Consider the following 15,563-nt stretch of genomic DNA (forward strand, 5'->3'; position numbering starts at 1 on the left):
TAAAACCTGGGAGGAGACTAATCACTTCATTAATGTAATGAAGGATATGAACATTTCTGCATTTGTAGACGGTAGAAAGTACCGGGATAGAAGATTTACAAGAAGGTGAGAGAAAAGTTGCACGAAGCAGCATTTGTTTTGAATTTGGATACAGGAAGAAGAAGCAGAAATGACGGGAATTGCGTCATGACGTTCTCCGTGCGTCGCTGGTTTGATCCAGATATCCTGAATGATTAATTACCATGTAAACGGAATATTCCCAATGTTTCAGTAACCGGAATATTAGCAATAACCCATTAGCAATAATTGACTGCATGTAAACGTAGTCAGTGATACCTTATAGAAGCCAAACATCGGTGAACAGTAAGTGGTCTGAAAATGAGCCACAATCAAATAACCTTGCAAGAAGGCAATGCTATTCTCGTCATGCAACACACACTTGAAATACATGGTTCCAAATGGTGAGCATGGACATGGGTGCAGCCGGCTCCAGATAGGCCCAGGGTGGGATCAACCAGAGGACAATGATGGGACTGGAAGTGATAGCCTTGACTAGTTTGTATTGTTCCTGGGGAGATGTTGGAGGCATTATTCTAAAAAAGCAAAGGAAAAACACAACTGTGTGCTTGTAAAACAAACACGTACCTCAATGTGCATTCCTTGCTGTCAACAGTACTGTGGGTTACTGATGTCTGTACATACCTCTGCACTCACACACACACTCTCCCTCACACACACACACACACACACACACACACTTTACCCTGTAGGAGCATGCTAAAGCCACCTGTGGCAGCTCCACAGTCCAGCCCCTGTGGAACGCAGAGGGGAGACCCAGGAATAACTTGCAGTGTGAGACTGAATGCTCTATGTTGCTGTTATTGGTATGATGCACACACACACACACACGCACACACACACACACACACCATCCTACTCTGTCGTCACACAATCAACCCCTTGCTGACACCAACAGTGGCTGCTGCAGGCTTGGCGTAACAACCTCTAAATCTTCATCGCTTCATCGTTATTCCCATATGCCTGAAAGCAGCAGTCAGACTGGTTTCTACATTAAATCAGGAACGTACATTAAAAAAAGAAATCCCATCAGAAGAAGCTGAAGTGGGTTCTTAGGCCGTCCTCCCATCAGGGCCCCAGCGGGGCCATGCACCGCCGTGCTGGCCAAGGCGTGGCCTCCGTGTGGCCTATAGCCACATACGTTATAGTGTCATTTATTTTCACCCATAAGGCTTTATTTCAGCTGCAGCTGGGCCCTGAAGCTGTTTATAATTTACTATGTCTGACTATGGGTTCCAAACAACAATTATGGCGCTTTACCACTAGAACCTAATCAGTCAGACGTGACGCGACTCGCCTCGGTTTTGCGCTTTTCCACTAGGGGTGGAGGCGTGCAGAGTAGATACTTTTTCTGTATCTATTCTGCCGAGGTTCTAAGTCGGTTCTGAGTCGGCTGTATCTGACATCATCACACTACAGGCCACCGATTGGTCGGGGGGTTGGAGTCAGACGTCTGAGTCAGGAGGAGGAAATCAGAGAAAGAGACTCTGACGGATTCTGGTTCATTTTATTCAACCAGCAACGGCAGCAAAAGTCTGTTTCATGATCCAACTCTGAGGGTCAGATGTTCATGTCACGATAGCTTGGGCAGTTTTACCTTGATAACGATAAATGTATGATAACCCTTAGCTGGCAACAAAAAACCTCTATTTTGTGATTGTGTGATTGGTGGGAAACTCCAGACAGCTGCTCTGAGCTGAGAGCTCAGGGCTCAGCAGCCCTGACCCGTTTGGAAGGTGGATGTTTGTAGTTTCTGTGCGCTGGAGTTAATATTTCAGCGTGAGAAATGCCGTGTGTGGAGTTGTTGAAATGCGTGAGTCTCACTAGACAGCCTGTCATGTCTAACGCTTCTTCATTTGAACCCTCAGTTGTTTTCTTGGTTTTCCCTTCTCGTTCAGACTGGAGTCACGTGATCACAGACACGCCCCTTTAAAGGGGAATGAAACTAGCCTATCAGCACACAGTCACAACAGACAAAAAGATGTTTCTTATCTGTTTTTGATCCAAACACCGAATTCACTGACATGAGAACATTGGTGATGGCAGTGAATGTCGGTAACGGTACATCTTGTGTTTATCGCCCAGGCCTTGTAGCAGACTCTTCTGCCCACGACGTTGGTACTAACCCTGACCCTAACCCTAACCCTAGAACATCCAGACGCCTACACATCCCACAGTTCTGCTACAGCACAGTCAACAGCAGTCAGGCAGGGGATTTGCACCTGCTTGAATCCACCCCGGTGGATTCCTGGCCAGTTGTTTCAGGACAACACTGCATTCACTGGTGTGATGGCTGTTTTTATTTTAAACCTGAAATCAGCATGGAACACGCACTTGCCATGTGGAGACCCACTGGTCCACGTACCGGAGTACCCTGTTCCCAGCTCACAACATGCTGTTCCGTTGTGGAGGGAGCTCTTCTTTCATTAGAACCCTTATCCCTTAAAAAGACTTTCTCAGGAAGAGGAATCTGGAATCTAATCCGGATTCAGAACTATTGTGTAAAAGTGAGAATAGTTTGAACGCCGGTCCTTCCACCAACACGTTCAGAGGGAGTGAGAGGGAGACACTTCTCCAGATGCAGAGGTGAAGGTCATTTTAACTGAAGTGGCCCAAAGAAACAATCTTTCATGTTATTCTGTCAGTGTGAGAGGGAGCGGTGAGGCACACGCCTGACAAACTGCCACTCTTATCCTTCGGGACTGAATCCATGTTCTAAATGATCAAGAAACGGTTTAAAATTTCCGCTAATTCAGCGCTCGCTACCATTCCATTTCTATTTACTCTCTTACCTAACATATTAGTTAGTAAATTAGGACTCTAGTGTGGTGTCAGTCATGAGACAGGAAGGGGGGGGGTCTGCTGGAGTCTGGATGGATGGATGTTTAGGTGCGCTGCTTGTTTAAGCAAACTGCATGTGGTCAAAGGAAGATTTTGGATATACAGGACTGTCTCAGAAAATTAGAATATTGTGATAAAGTCCTTTATTTTCTGTAATGCAATTAAAAAAACAAAAATGTCATACATTCTGGATTCATTACAAATCAACTTAAATATTGCAAGCCTTTTATTATTTTAATATTGCTGATTATGGTTTACAGTTTAAGATTAAGATTCCCAGAATATTCTAATATTTTGAGATAGGATATTTGAGTTTTCTTAAGCTGTAAACCATGATCAGCAATATTAAAATAATAAAAGGCTTGTAATATTTCAGTTGATTTGTAATGAATCCAGAATGGATGACATTTTTGTTTTTTTAATTGCATTACAGAAAATAAAGGACTTTATCACAATATTCTAATTTTCTGAGACAGTCCTGTACATATGAAAAGTTACAAACTTTTCATTACTGCTGAAATGAAAAAAGGAAAAAATGAATTGGTTAAGAAATGTAAAAGAGAGAAATAGCAGCAGAACACTGAAGAACGGCCCGCCGAGCAAACAGGAATAGAGTCAACGCGCTTTCAACCCATGGAAACAATGAGCTTTGTGTTGTATAAGTTGCTTTATTGAGATTCAGGGTGTCATAAGACTACAGCACATACGATGGGGCTAAATGTCTGTGGAGAACTGGTTCTTTCAGGTCAAGAAAAAGGAAAGTTTAAGTTTAAAAGAGCAAGCGGTTAATGATTTAGTGCAGATATCCCCAGCTCCAGACACCCATGGTGCTTGAATCTGCCAGTAGTTGAGTCCAGAGCTGTTGCCACTGCCGTGCAGACTCCAGGTTCCAGTGGGGCAGCGAGAGTCTGATTCCCAGCATCGTATTTATGTTGCTGCTTTAACCACGCAGACACACAGACACATTCATGCGTGGCTCGGGGGCTCGGGGGCTCGGGGGCTCGGGGGCTCGGGGGTGGGAGCGTGGACCCTGGAAGACAGGTGTCTTTGTTCAGGAACAGAGGAGGGGGTGGAGGGGAGGCAGGGGAAGGGCTCTCATCATTATTATGCTTTCCGCAGAACGGTGGCGCTCAACATTTTTTTGCTGTGTTCCCGAGTTGGTCGGCACATTCCGCTGGCATTGTTATCCGGCCTGTTTCCTGCGGCCGGCGGCTTTTGTCAGCCTTTCCCCCATTGTCCTGGTTTCCTTTGTTCCCCAGCTCCAACAATGGCTTTTTTTCTTCCCCTTTATATATATGTGCACTTTTTGCCCTTGTGTGTTCTGTTTATTTTGTTTAGCTGTCTGCTGTGTTTTTCTTTCCTCCTGCTGTAAAGCCGGGACAAAACACACACACACACACACACACACACACACACACACACACACACACACACACACACACACACACACACACACACACACACACACAGAGACACACACACACACACACACACACACACACACACACACACACACACACACACACACAAAGTCTGAGTTGGTTTTGTTCAAGTTCACTGTGGTTCAAACCTCTCTCACTAAACCTGTCCCCTCTTCCTCTTTCTACCTCACTCACTCACTCACTCACTCACTCACTCACTCACTCACTCACTCCTTCCAGAAGCTGCTGCTGGCGAGTTGATCAATCCAGTTTAGTCACCGACTGAAAGTTGGGTGAAAACCTGGTAAAGCTATAGCTGCTCAGAGCAGCAACTACTGGCCCAGGGGGATGTGAGTGGACCAGGACAGCAGCCAGCAGGACTACCAGCCTGTCACCTGGAACACTGCAGCTGTATTCACCTCTCTGACACAACAGTTGTATCACTTTAACTGTAGTGCAGCAAGTGCAGCCACGAGGAGGCAGAATGTGGACCAACCACGCTCAAAACGGGCAGTTATGGCAGGAGGTGTGGACCTTCCTGGTCCAGCTCCTCTACTATTGATCATTAACGGGAAGAATTGACCTATAGAGGGGATGTGCATGACGTCACAGATGAGACTTCACAGCAGGTTAATGTACGCCCACTGAGTGACAGAAAGACCGAGTGTCAGAAAGACTGAGTGTGCGATCGACTGTACTCATAGATTTAGCAAGAAATCAGAGTTATCGTTTTACAGACTGCCGAAAAATAAACTTAAGAGAGACAAATGGATCACTGCAATTCACAGAAACAACTGGATTCCAGACACCAAAACGTGGATTTGCGGTTCCCATTTTGTATCAGGTAATGTTGGATTTTTGGGTAGCTAACGTTAAACGGTCAAATCATAAAGTTCGGTGTCCTCATCACTTTAATTTCTACAACAAATCCTGCCTTGAAGTCGGACTAAGCGTCAAGACTTTTGTATTCCTTCAAGCTTTGCTTTGTGTATTTCCCCGGCGTAGCAATTAAGTACATAAAAATATCAGGAAACTGGATTCATGGCCAAATATTCATGTCCATGGACCACTGGTTCTTGGGGTAACTGTACCAAATATTAATGTCCATGGACCACTGGTTCTTGGTAACTGTACCAAATATTAATGTCCATGGACCACTGGTTCTTGGTAACTGTACCAAATATTAATGTCCATGGACCACTGGTTCTTGGTAACTGTACCAAATATTAATGTCCATGACCACTGGTTCTTGGTAACTGTACCAAATATTAATGTCCATGGACCACTGGTTCTTGGTAACTGTACCAAATATTAATGTCCATGGACCACTGGTTCTTGGTAACTGTACCAAATATTAATGTCCATGGACCACTGGTTCTTGGTAACTGTACCAAATATTAATGTCTATGGACCACTGGTTCTTGGGGTAACTGTACGGGTCGCTGTCAAGTCCAACTGCCTTTAATTTAAGCCGATAATCGGCTGTTATCCCGTCTTCTCCACTAGTTGCAGCTGTTTTTTCCACTCAGTGTGAGTAAGGGGGCTGGTCCAGTGGGGAAGTGACGTCAATGCAGACCCTCTATTGTAGAGGAGCTGGACCAAGAAAGACAGCCCTCCTAATTTGCATAATGAGGCAGAAATGCATATGGTAAAATAAGAAGAGGAGACCAGGGAATGTAAAAACAAGGAATGCATGTAAACGGGAAAAGGAAAAACTAAATATATACATTATATACATGTTATATTTAATTATGTCGGCGTTGGTCTTCTATATTATCGCAGTGCGCGCAATTAGTCAAAAAGCAGCGGGTCGGGGGACCAGCAGCAGCCAGAGTCTGTGAGAAACGTGAGCACTGCTGACGTGGAGCGTTCACGAGCAAAACTGTCAGCAATGTACGCGCAAGAAGAGACCATTGATGCAAAAGAACGGCCCTTTGAATGGTGGGAGCTGAATAAAACACTGCTACCGATGAGTAGTGCTCCTGGGCAGTGCAGCGGGAAACGCAGTGGGAAACGCGGCGGGAAACGCAGTGGGAAACGCAGCGGGAAACGCAGCGGGAAACGCAGCGGGAAACGCAGCGGGAAACGCGGCGGGAAACGCGGCGGGAAAGGCGGCGGGAAACGCGGTGGGAAACGCAGCGGGAAACGCAGCGGGAAACGCAGCGGGAAACGCGGCGGGAAAACGCGGCAGGAAAGGCGGCGGGAAAACGCGGCGCGAAATGCGGTGACGTCGCAGCGCAGCCAACTGACACCGAATAAATGAATATGCTGTTCTTCTTGGCAAAGAATGTTTGATAGAAATGAGGAATTGCTTGTAAGCTACCAGATCTGCCAGTTTAGGTTGGATATGTATTTGTTAGTTTGTTGAGTGCATGGGGCCCTTCCTATTTTTTTTTGTTCAAGGTTGTTTCTGCCTTGGATTATTGTGGGCTGCCTGATGCATGATTTTTTTGTAAAGCTGAGGGGGTTTAGAGCATTCAACTCTCCGTCGTGGGTACAGCCTACTAGCACTAGGCTATACTACGTGTTGCTTCAACTAGGAGGTTTTTATTTGATTTCCCAAATATAGGACTTGAGGTGTTGGGTTATTTACTACCATCGTGCTCCCAGAAGCATGTGATTCTGATAAAAAACGCCCTTCCAAAAACATAAATACCAGCATACCGGGATATGTAGTCAGGAATACACCGGTGTATGGACAAAACAGATACTGCCCAGGCCTAGCCTGCGTCTCTGCATTCTAACTTGTATCCTAGACTTTAACCAGTTTGTGCAAATCATTATTATATCCAAGCATGCATTGTGAATAATATCTGCTCCCACCTCTTGAAATGTCCAAACAGACATTGCGAGTAGCTCTATGTGACAGGTATTGTTTGTTGTGCTTGTTTGCTAGCAGAATGGTTGAGCCCAGCCCTCCAGTGCTCCATCCGCTCTCCTGTGGGGATGACAACATGGCAAGTGTTGGTGTCAAAGTAGAACAGGAGGAGTGTGGAGAAGTCACGACCAGCTCGGAGCCTCCCAAGACGTCTCCTCTGCACGACTGGTCTGGAAATCAGCTGCTTGAAGCTCGCCAGCTGACCCCCCCACTGTCCTGCTCCCCTTCAGTAAGGACTAGCATAAGGCACCTTTGGACTTCTACGCTGTCTCCATTTATATTAGAATTTATTAAAGGATAGCCCTTTGAGATGTGCCATCTCCTTTTCAAGGCGGTCCCCATTTGCCACTGACTAGTTTTACATGCAGTCAAAATTCAGGTTATTGCTAATATTCCGGTTACTGAAACATTGGGAATATTCCGTTTCCATGGTAATTAATCATTCAGGATATCTGGATCAAACCAGCGACGCACGGAGAACGTGATGACGCAATTCCCGTCATTTCCACTTCTTCTTCCTGTATCCAAATTCAAAACAAATGCTGCTTTGCGCAACTTTTCTCTCACCTTCTTGTAAATCTGGCTATCCCGGTACTTTCTACCGTCTACAAATGCAGAAATGTTCATATCCTTCATTACATTTATGAAGTGATTAGTCTCCTCCTGGTCTTGTTTCTCCGTGTTTAGAAGAACTTCCTGGACTCAAAAGACCAGGATTCCTTGTGAACAGAGCATGTGCAGAAAACTAATTCATATTCCGTTTGGCGTTTACATGACCGATATTATACATATTCAATATTATATACTATATATTATTCAAAGGGGTTATTGGTGTTTACATGGCTGTTCAAATTCGGGTTATTTTCAATATTTGGGTTTTAAAAGGGTTATTGATGCATGGAAACGCAGTCAGTGTGTCAGAGTGGAAACTGAGCGTTTTCCTCGTTCTTTCTGTTCTGATTAAAGTTTGTTTTTGGTCTGCTCTTACAGGAGGGCTCTCCGTGTAAGGAGCAGCCTTCCAGGCAAAGCCTCATGGGACTGAAAGACGCCAGGGTGGACGATCGGTTGGAGGGACAATCCAACTTCAAGGAAGGTCTGTCTGCACTCTTAGTGTGGTCTTTCACCGCCGTCTCACCGTAGACTCAGGGCTCGTTCCTGCAGACATGCAGGGCAGCAAGACTCACATCTGGACACTAAAGTGTCCCTGTGGTTTTTTGCTTTTTTTTATGATTTTTTTATGATCATGGTGATCATAAAGGTGATGGAAAGGAATGGTGATGATAAAACAATCACATTTTTCTTCAAATTAAACTTTAAAAAGATTCAAAGTAGCTGTTTGTCTCTTGCAACAACTTCCCGCTGCTGCTTCCACATGACTGTTGTGTGCTGCTGACAATTGAATTGAATTGGTATCGGTACAATGTCAAACGTCAGCAGAGATGGAGCTAGAGCTACGGTGAACATCAGGCCATGGAAGAGACTCCAGAAGTAATAACGATGATGGAAGAGCACATGAGAGGGACTGAGCCGGAGACTGAGCCAGAGTAAATCTACAAAATAGTTGTAAAAGCAACTAAAAGCTGGCGGACAATAGGGAAGGCTCAGAGCTAAAAGGCCCCTGCTGCTTTAAGCTGATTATTCCATAGTCGTCCAGACTGAAACGTCTCAACGACTCCTGGATCAATTGCTCTAAAGTTGAAATTACATTTTCTAAAGGATGGATCCCAATGACTTCCATTTCTTGCATATCCCTGTTTTGATTAAAATTCATTAGCAGTTGCTGGATGGCCTAGCATATATTATATTTAGGGTGTAAATTCTTCTGGTTTAAAGGAGACCTATTATGAAAAACAGGTTTTTTCTTGCTTTAACATACCGTAATTTCGCGACCATTCGGCGCGCCGTGTGGAAAGGCGCACCCTCAGTTTTTTTGTGTCATTTTTGGATTTAAAACACACACACGGCGCACCGACCGAAAAGGCGCCGTCTACACACATGGAGCGCCGCCTTACAACACACACACACACGCGCGCGCACAACACACACAAATAGAGCGAAAAATAAATAAATTAAAAATAAAGCGGGAGCAAAAATTAGTTTGATTGTACTTTCTTTAAGTTATTACATTAATCAAACCCATCGAAATCTTCATCCTCCGTTTCTGCATTCATCCGAGCCTGATGGCGCTGAGACCGGGAGAACTGATCAATGACACCGGGAGAACTGATCAGCTGCGACGGGCAGAGCCCCCAGCTCTCTGGCCGCACTGCAGCCGAGTCACTTTCCGTGCCGTGCGGCCCCTCGGAAATGATGCCGGCTTTTACAAAAGCCTGAACAACAGTCCAACCCAGCAGACACGTCAGTCCACGCATCTACAATCCTTCAGCAGTAAACGACGGAGCCCGCCGCCCGAGCGAGCAGCTGCCGCTCGCTCAGTGGTTCCTCCAGCCTTCGGGCCCGTCTCTGCGGTGCAGCTCCCCCGGGAGTCGCGTCTCCTTCTCGGTAGGGAGGCCGAATCTCCCCGTCCGCCCCAGGGGTCCCGCCACGGAGCCGCCACCGGGCAATCACGGGCAATTCACGCGCCCCCCTTCCTCTTTTAACGTTCTCATGGTGGCCTCAATTACGTCCGCCTTATGGATCCGCGTTAAGTCGGCGCAGCCCTACGCCGTAGGCTCTGCGTCAGTGTAACGCGGAACCATAAATCAATTGTAAATAATACAATGGGCGCATTGCGTCATTGGGCGCGCGGCACATTTAAAAAAAAAAAGACATTTATATGCGCCTGATGGTCGCGAAATTACGGTATATAAAGTGGTCTCCCCTCAGCCTGCCAACTCAGAGAAGGAGGAAAGCAACCAGATTCTGCAGTGTCTGTACAGCCGTCCAGTGTGACGTGGATCGCCGGCCGGAGCTTCCGCCATTTTTTCGTAGCGGTGTATCGTGTCATTAAGGCAAGCAATCAGCACAGAGCCTCATTATCATAGCCCCGCCCACTCAGAATCCTGCATAGATAATGAGGTTAGAGAATGGGAAAATAAAGACATGGCTCAGAGGCTGAATTTCTAATTTATTTAGCAAAAACAATCAAAAGCTTGTTTTTAAGACATTCAAGGCCTGTTTAAAATAGGTATTAGTTACCATAATAGGTCCCCTTTAAGGAATGTGATGACGAGGTGGAGCCTGTGTTACACTGGACTCTATTTAAACGGTCTGGGCTGTCGTGACGTGTCAGACCCCGTCAGGCAGCAGGAGCGTTTACGGCTGAAGTGCTCACACTTCAAGGCTCGGCACTGCTGGGTTAAATATCCTGATAATGGTGCACATTTTCAGATGCTCTCTGAGTTATTAATTGGCGCAGTTGCATCAGACAGAGATCACAGGCGGGCGGTCAGTGGTTGGTTTGTGGAAAATTACCCAAACTATCAGAGTGGAGGACGGCACGTACTCCACCAGACTTTATTACTTGGTAAAGTGCTGCTGTTCACCGATGACAAATGCTTTCTTCTGAGACTCGATGCAGAGGTGTAACATTTGTCTAACAAAGCAGGAGTGTTGTTTTGGCTCCAGGGGGGCAGCCCTTTTGTCAAGGCTTCTTTAGAAAGCAGCCGTCTCAGCCTCTCCCTGCCCTCAAGTCTTTCACAAACCTCAACGCCTTGTCTGATTTTTCTTTTTTTGTTCTTTCAAATTCACTTTGCTTGCTGAACTTGGCTAGTTCTCTGTCCAAATATTGACCCAGTCGAACAATCAAAACTTGTGACTGATGCAAAAAACAACGTGTACCCTTCAGCACTGCCACTAGAGAGGCCAGGGAGGGACTGGGAACGATGTTTACGGGAGTGTTGGATCTACTTTGGTCAACACGTGACCTTTTTCATATCAATTAGGCTGTAAAGTCCAGTTGTGCTGAGTTGTTGTGTTGTGTGACAGTAATGCCGACCATTGAGAAGCTGCTGAACGCTGACTGGAAGGAGAAGCTTCTGGATAAAAGCCCAGTGGGAGCAGGTCACCTGAAAGGTCAGCTCCAAGACATCACAGCCCACTTTATTCTGTTTATTCTGTTTATTCTATTGAACTGTGTGAAAAGTGTGGGGGTTTTTGTTGCATTCACCTTTTTCCTTACAATATGTTGTAATACTTTATTGTTTTTTAAGTATAATTAGGATCAAAACATTAGCTTTGTATACTGTTGAACAATTTTCCCACTTAAAGCAGCACTATGTAACTTTTCCAGCTTAATGTAATGTTTCATCATCATCATTGTGATGGAACATCAACTTCCAACAGGTTTAATTTCTCCTCTGTCATGGTCTGAGGGGTCTGTATCTCCTTCACTGGCACTATGTAACTTTGAGGAGCATGGTAGGAACCCTGCCACACTAAAAAACTACACATTTTTACGGCTTTCACTGCTTTACGGCATACGTCACTTCCCCCTCCTTCCCCATTCGTAGTGGAGACCAAAGCTGGGCGGGGCGTGGAGCGCAGAACTCAGCAGAAGCTGGTATCATGGCCGAAGCAGCGGAAAAACCCAAGAAAATACAAGTTTTATCGGAGGAGGTGAAAAAAGAAATCAGGAGAGTAACAAGCTAAATGCCCGGACAAGAATAAACATTGGCCCGGCGTTCACTCGCTGGCGTGAGCTGAAAGACGAGGAGGGATGTCCGACAAGAGAGACAGAATTGTTATGATACAAATGTAAATGTAGAGTTCTATGTTCAATAAGAATCAACATTAGAATGTTTTCACATACAGGGGATTCGTCTTGGGTTCTAGTATTTTCCTGAGAACTATAAAATTGTGCAGGGCTGATCTGCAAAATATAAGGAATGGGCATTCAGTTATTCACAGGTTATAAAGTATTTTTTATTTTGTCAGTAAGTATGTTGGACTACTAATTTATGACGAAGTCCCTCTAAAAAACGTTTGTAGTTTGTAGGCCGTATTATCTCGCTGAAACAGTGACTTCACTAATAAAACCAAGTTGAACTTAGTGATTTTCAACATCGTCATATTATATTGTTTATCCAAAAATAGATACATTACCTCTTCACTATCCATCCTGCAAACGACCGCTGAAAACAGAAAAGTAGTTTTGAAAGTCCGTCCCGTCTTATTTCACTATCAAAACAAATGCAGTGACGGGGACAGGAGTTTTCCAGCAGTACGCGCTGGTGCTCATGGGAAATGTAGTTCTTTCTGGTAAAGCACTACCGCTTTTGTCCAAAGGAGCCGCCAAACTCAACAAAAGCTGAAAGTTACATTGTGCTGCTTTAAATCCTTGCTGTCATTGTCCATTGGTGTAAAAGACTGGTGAAAAGATTGGTGTAAAAGAATGGCTGGTGTTTTGAGCCTGGTCCTGTAAATGGCTGGTGTTTTGAGCCTGGTCCTGATCCACGTCCAGGTTCCCCGGAGTCCCTGGCTGAGAAGGAGCTGCAGCTGCTAGTGATGATCAACCAGCTGAGCGGGCTGAGGGAGCAGCTGCTGGGGGCCCACTCGGAGCAGAGAAACATGGCCGCCCTGCTGCTGGAGAAGCAGCAGCAGCAGATGGAGCTGGCGCGCCAGCAGCAGGAGCAGGTACCACCTCCAGTCTGCTCACGCATCATGCAAACACAGGGACACAGCAAAACACATTCTTCTATCTGCTCTCACTATTATCTTGACGAAACTTATAGAGGGAATGCATTGACGTCACTTCCCCCGCGGACCAGCCCCCTTACTGCAACTAGTGGAAAAGACGGGATAACAGCTGATTATGGGCTTAAATTAAAGTCACTTGACAGTGACCCGTACAGTTACCCCAAGAACCAGTGGTCCATGGACATTAATATTTGGTACAGTTACCAAGAACCAGTGGTCCATGGACATTAATATTTGGTACAGTTACCAAGAACCAGTGGTCCATGGACATTAATATTTGGTACAGTTACCAAGAACCAGTGGTCCATGGACATTAATATTTGGTACAGTTACCAAGAACCAGTGGTCCATGGACATTAATATTTGGTACAGTTACCAAGAACCAGTGGTCCATGGACATTAATATTTGGACACCAATCCAGTTTCCTGATATTTATATGTACTTAATTTCTACACCGGGGAAATACACGAAGCAAAGCTTGAAGGCTTACAAACGTCTTGACGCTTGGTCCGACTTCAAGGCAGGATTTGTTGTAGAAATTAAAGTGATGAGGACACCGAACTTTAGGATTTGACCGTTTAACGTTAGCTACCCAAAAATCCAACATTACCTGATACAAAATGGGAACCACAAATCCACGTTTCGGTGTCTGGAATCCAGTTGTTTCTGTGAATTGCAGCGACCCATTTATCTCTCTTAAGCTTATTTTTCGGCAGTCTATTTCTTGCTAGATCTATACAGTACAGTCACAGCACAGCACAACACAAAGAGCACAACAGCTCTTTCCCATTTTAGATGTTTTCCAGTTGCTCAAACTGAAAGTTTACGCTGCCACTCAGTCTTTCTGCCACTCAGTCTTTCTGACACTCAGTCTTTCTGCCACTCACTGGGCGTAACCCGCTGTGAAGTCGCATCTGTGACGTCATGCGCATTCCCTCTAACCCTTCTGTGACTCAACAGGAGAAAAAACCCAAACAAAAGCAAAAATGTACGCCTGCAAATTAGAGAGAACATATTTTCAGATGTCATTTTTGCAGACAACGGGACACATTTCCCGGGGCTCTGATAGGTGCAGGGTTGTTCATATAAACATGCCTTGTTGCCTCAGATTGCCAAGCAGCAGCAGCAACTGATCCAGCAGCAGCACAAGATCAACCTCCTGCAGCAGCAGATCCAGGTCAGCTCAGCTCCAGACCGTTCACACACACCCCAGCGAGCAGCGCTGGTCCAGGGCCGCCGGGGCTCGTGGGGCGTCCCGTGCACGTCAGCGGGCTGGAGGCGGGACCAGTGACGCTCAGGCTATGATGTTTGTGTTTCCTGTTTGTGCTGGTTTGCAGGTGAACATGCCCTACGTGATGATCCCAGCGTTCCATCACAACACCCAGCCCCTCTCCGTCTCCTCGGACCCCCAGATGACGCTGCCGCTGCAGCCCATCCCCTGCAAGCCAAGTAGGTCCCCGGGGCGCGGAGAGAGGTTCCCTTTAAAAAAAAAACAGGCAGGTGGAAGCAGCAGCGGGATGACCAGAAGGGGGGGGGGGTATGGAGCCAAATCAGGGCCAAAAGTTTTGCTAATTTGAAAATAAAATTTGAACCTGAAAATTTTTTTTTACAGTTTCAGTTTTATTTTTTTCAGTATCAGATCTTTTTTTCAGTTTCAAATCTTTTTACTTCAGTTTCAAATCTTTTTTTCAGTTACAAATCTTTTTTTTTCAGTTTCACGTCTTTTTTTTTCAGTTTCACATCTTTTTTTTTCAGTTTCACTTCTTTTTTTTTCAGTTACAAATTTTTTTTTCAGGTTCAGACTTTTGGCCCGGATCTGGCGTGGGGGGCGTGGCATCAACTGAGAGGGGCGTGGCATCATGAGTGACAGCAGAACAGAGAAGGCGGGGGACGTTCTTCAGTCACGTTGCCTTCAGGAAACGTAGGTTGCAGAAGTTATCAGTAGAAGTATGATTCAACACTGTATATACACCATATTCACGTGATTGGCAGTGGAAAAAACTGATATTAGTGACACATTTCTGTTTAAAAAGCTGTTTTAGACCGTACTTGGTAGTATGTGGAAGTGGGAAATGTCAAACTTTAAAGTGTGGCTGTTGAACTGTACAGTCTGGTATAGTTTATTGCTTTTATACTGCGATTGGTGCCAAGTACGGTCTAAAACAGCCTTTCAAACAGAAATGTGTCACTAATATCAGTTTTTTCCACTGCCAATCACGTGAATATAGTGTATATACAGTGTTGAATCATACTTCTACTGATAACTTCTGCAACCTACCTTTCCTGAAGGCAACATGACTGAGTAACGTCCCCCGCCTTCTCTGTTCTGCTGTCACTCATGATGCCACGCCCCTCTCAGTTGATGCCACGCCCCCCACGCCAGATCCGGGCCAAAAGTCTGAAACTGAAAAAAAAATGTGTAACTGAAAAAAAAAGAAGTGAAATTGAAAAAAAAAGATGTGAAACTGAAAAAAAAGACGTGAAACTGAAAAAAAGATTTGAAACTGAAATAAAAAGATTTGAAACTGAAAAAAAGATCTGATACTGAAAAAAATAAAACTGAAACTGTAAAAAAAAAATTTCAGGTTCAAATTTTATTTTCAAATTAGCAAAACTTTTGGCCCTGATTTGGCTCCATGGGGGGGGCGCAGGCAGGTGGAAGCAGCAGCGGGATGACCGGGGGTGGGGACAGCAGGCATGTGGAAGC

General features: G+C 45.3%; 1 protein-coding gene across 4 annotated transcripts in view; it reads left to right on the forward strand.

The window, feature by feature from the left end:
- LOC133449058 (transcription factor SOX-13-like) overlaps nt 1-15,563 on the forward strand; it is a 64,650-nt gene that overhangs the window by 20,359 nt on the left and 28,728 nt on the right. For 2 of the 4 annotated variants that reach the window (XM_061728171.1, XM_061728173.1), the window contains exons 2-7: nt 7,237-7,447; nt 8,209-8,311; nt 11,146-11,232; nt 12,620-12,792; nt 13,965-14,033; nt 14,194-14,305. In XM_061728171.1, the coding sequence (XP_061584155.1) occupies nt 7,241-7,447; nt 8,209-8,311; nt 11,146-11,232; nt 12,620-12,792; nt 13,965-14,033; nt 14,194-14,305 (751 nt within the window). In that variant the 5' untranslated portion in view covers nt 7,237-7,240. The remainder of the gene's footprint in view (nt 1-7,236; nt 7,448-8,208; nt 8,312-11,145; nt 11,233-12,619; nt 12,793-13,964; nt 14,034-14,193; nt 14,306-15,563) is intronic. The other 2 variants (XM_061728172.1, XM_061728174.1) reach the window with 1 other exon arrangement.

Source organism: Cololabis saira, chromosome 8, assembly GCF_033807715.1.
Source record: "Cololabis saira isolate AMF1-May2022 chromosome 8, fColSai1.1, whole genome shotgun sequence".
Taxonomy (NCBI): domain Eukaryota; kingdom Metazoa; phylum Chordata; class Actinopteri; order Beloniformes; family Belonidae; genus Cololabis; species Cololabis saira.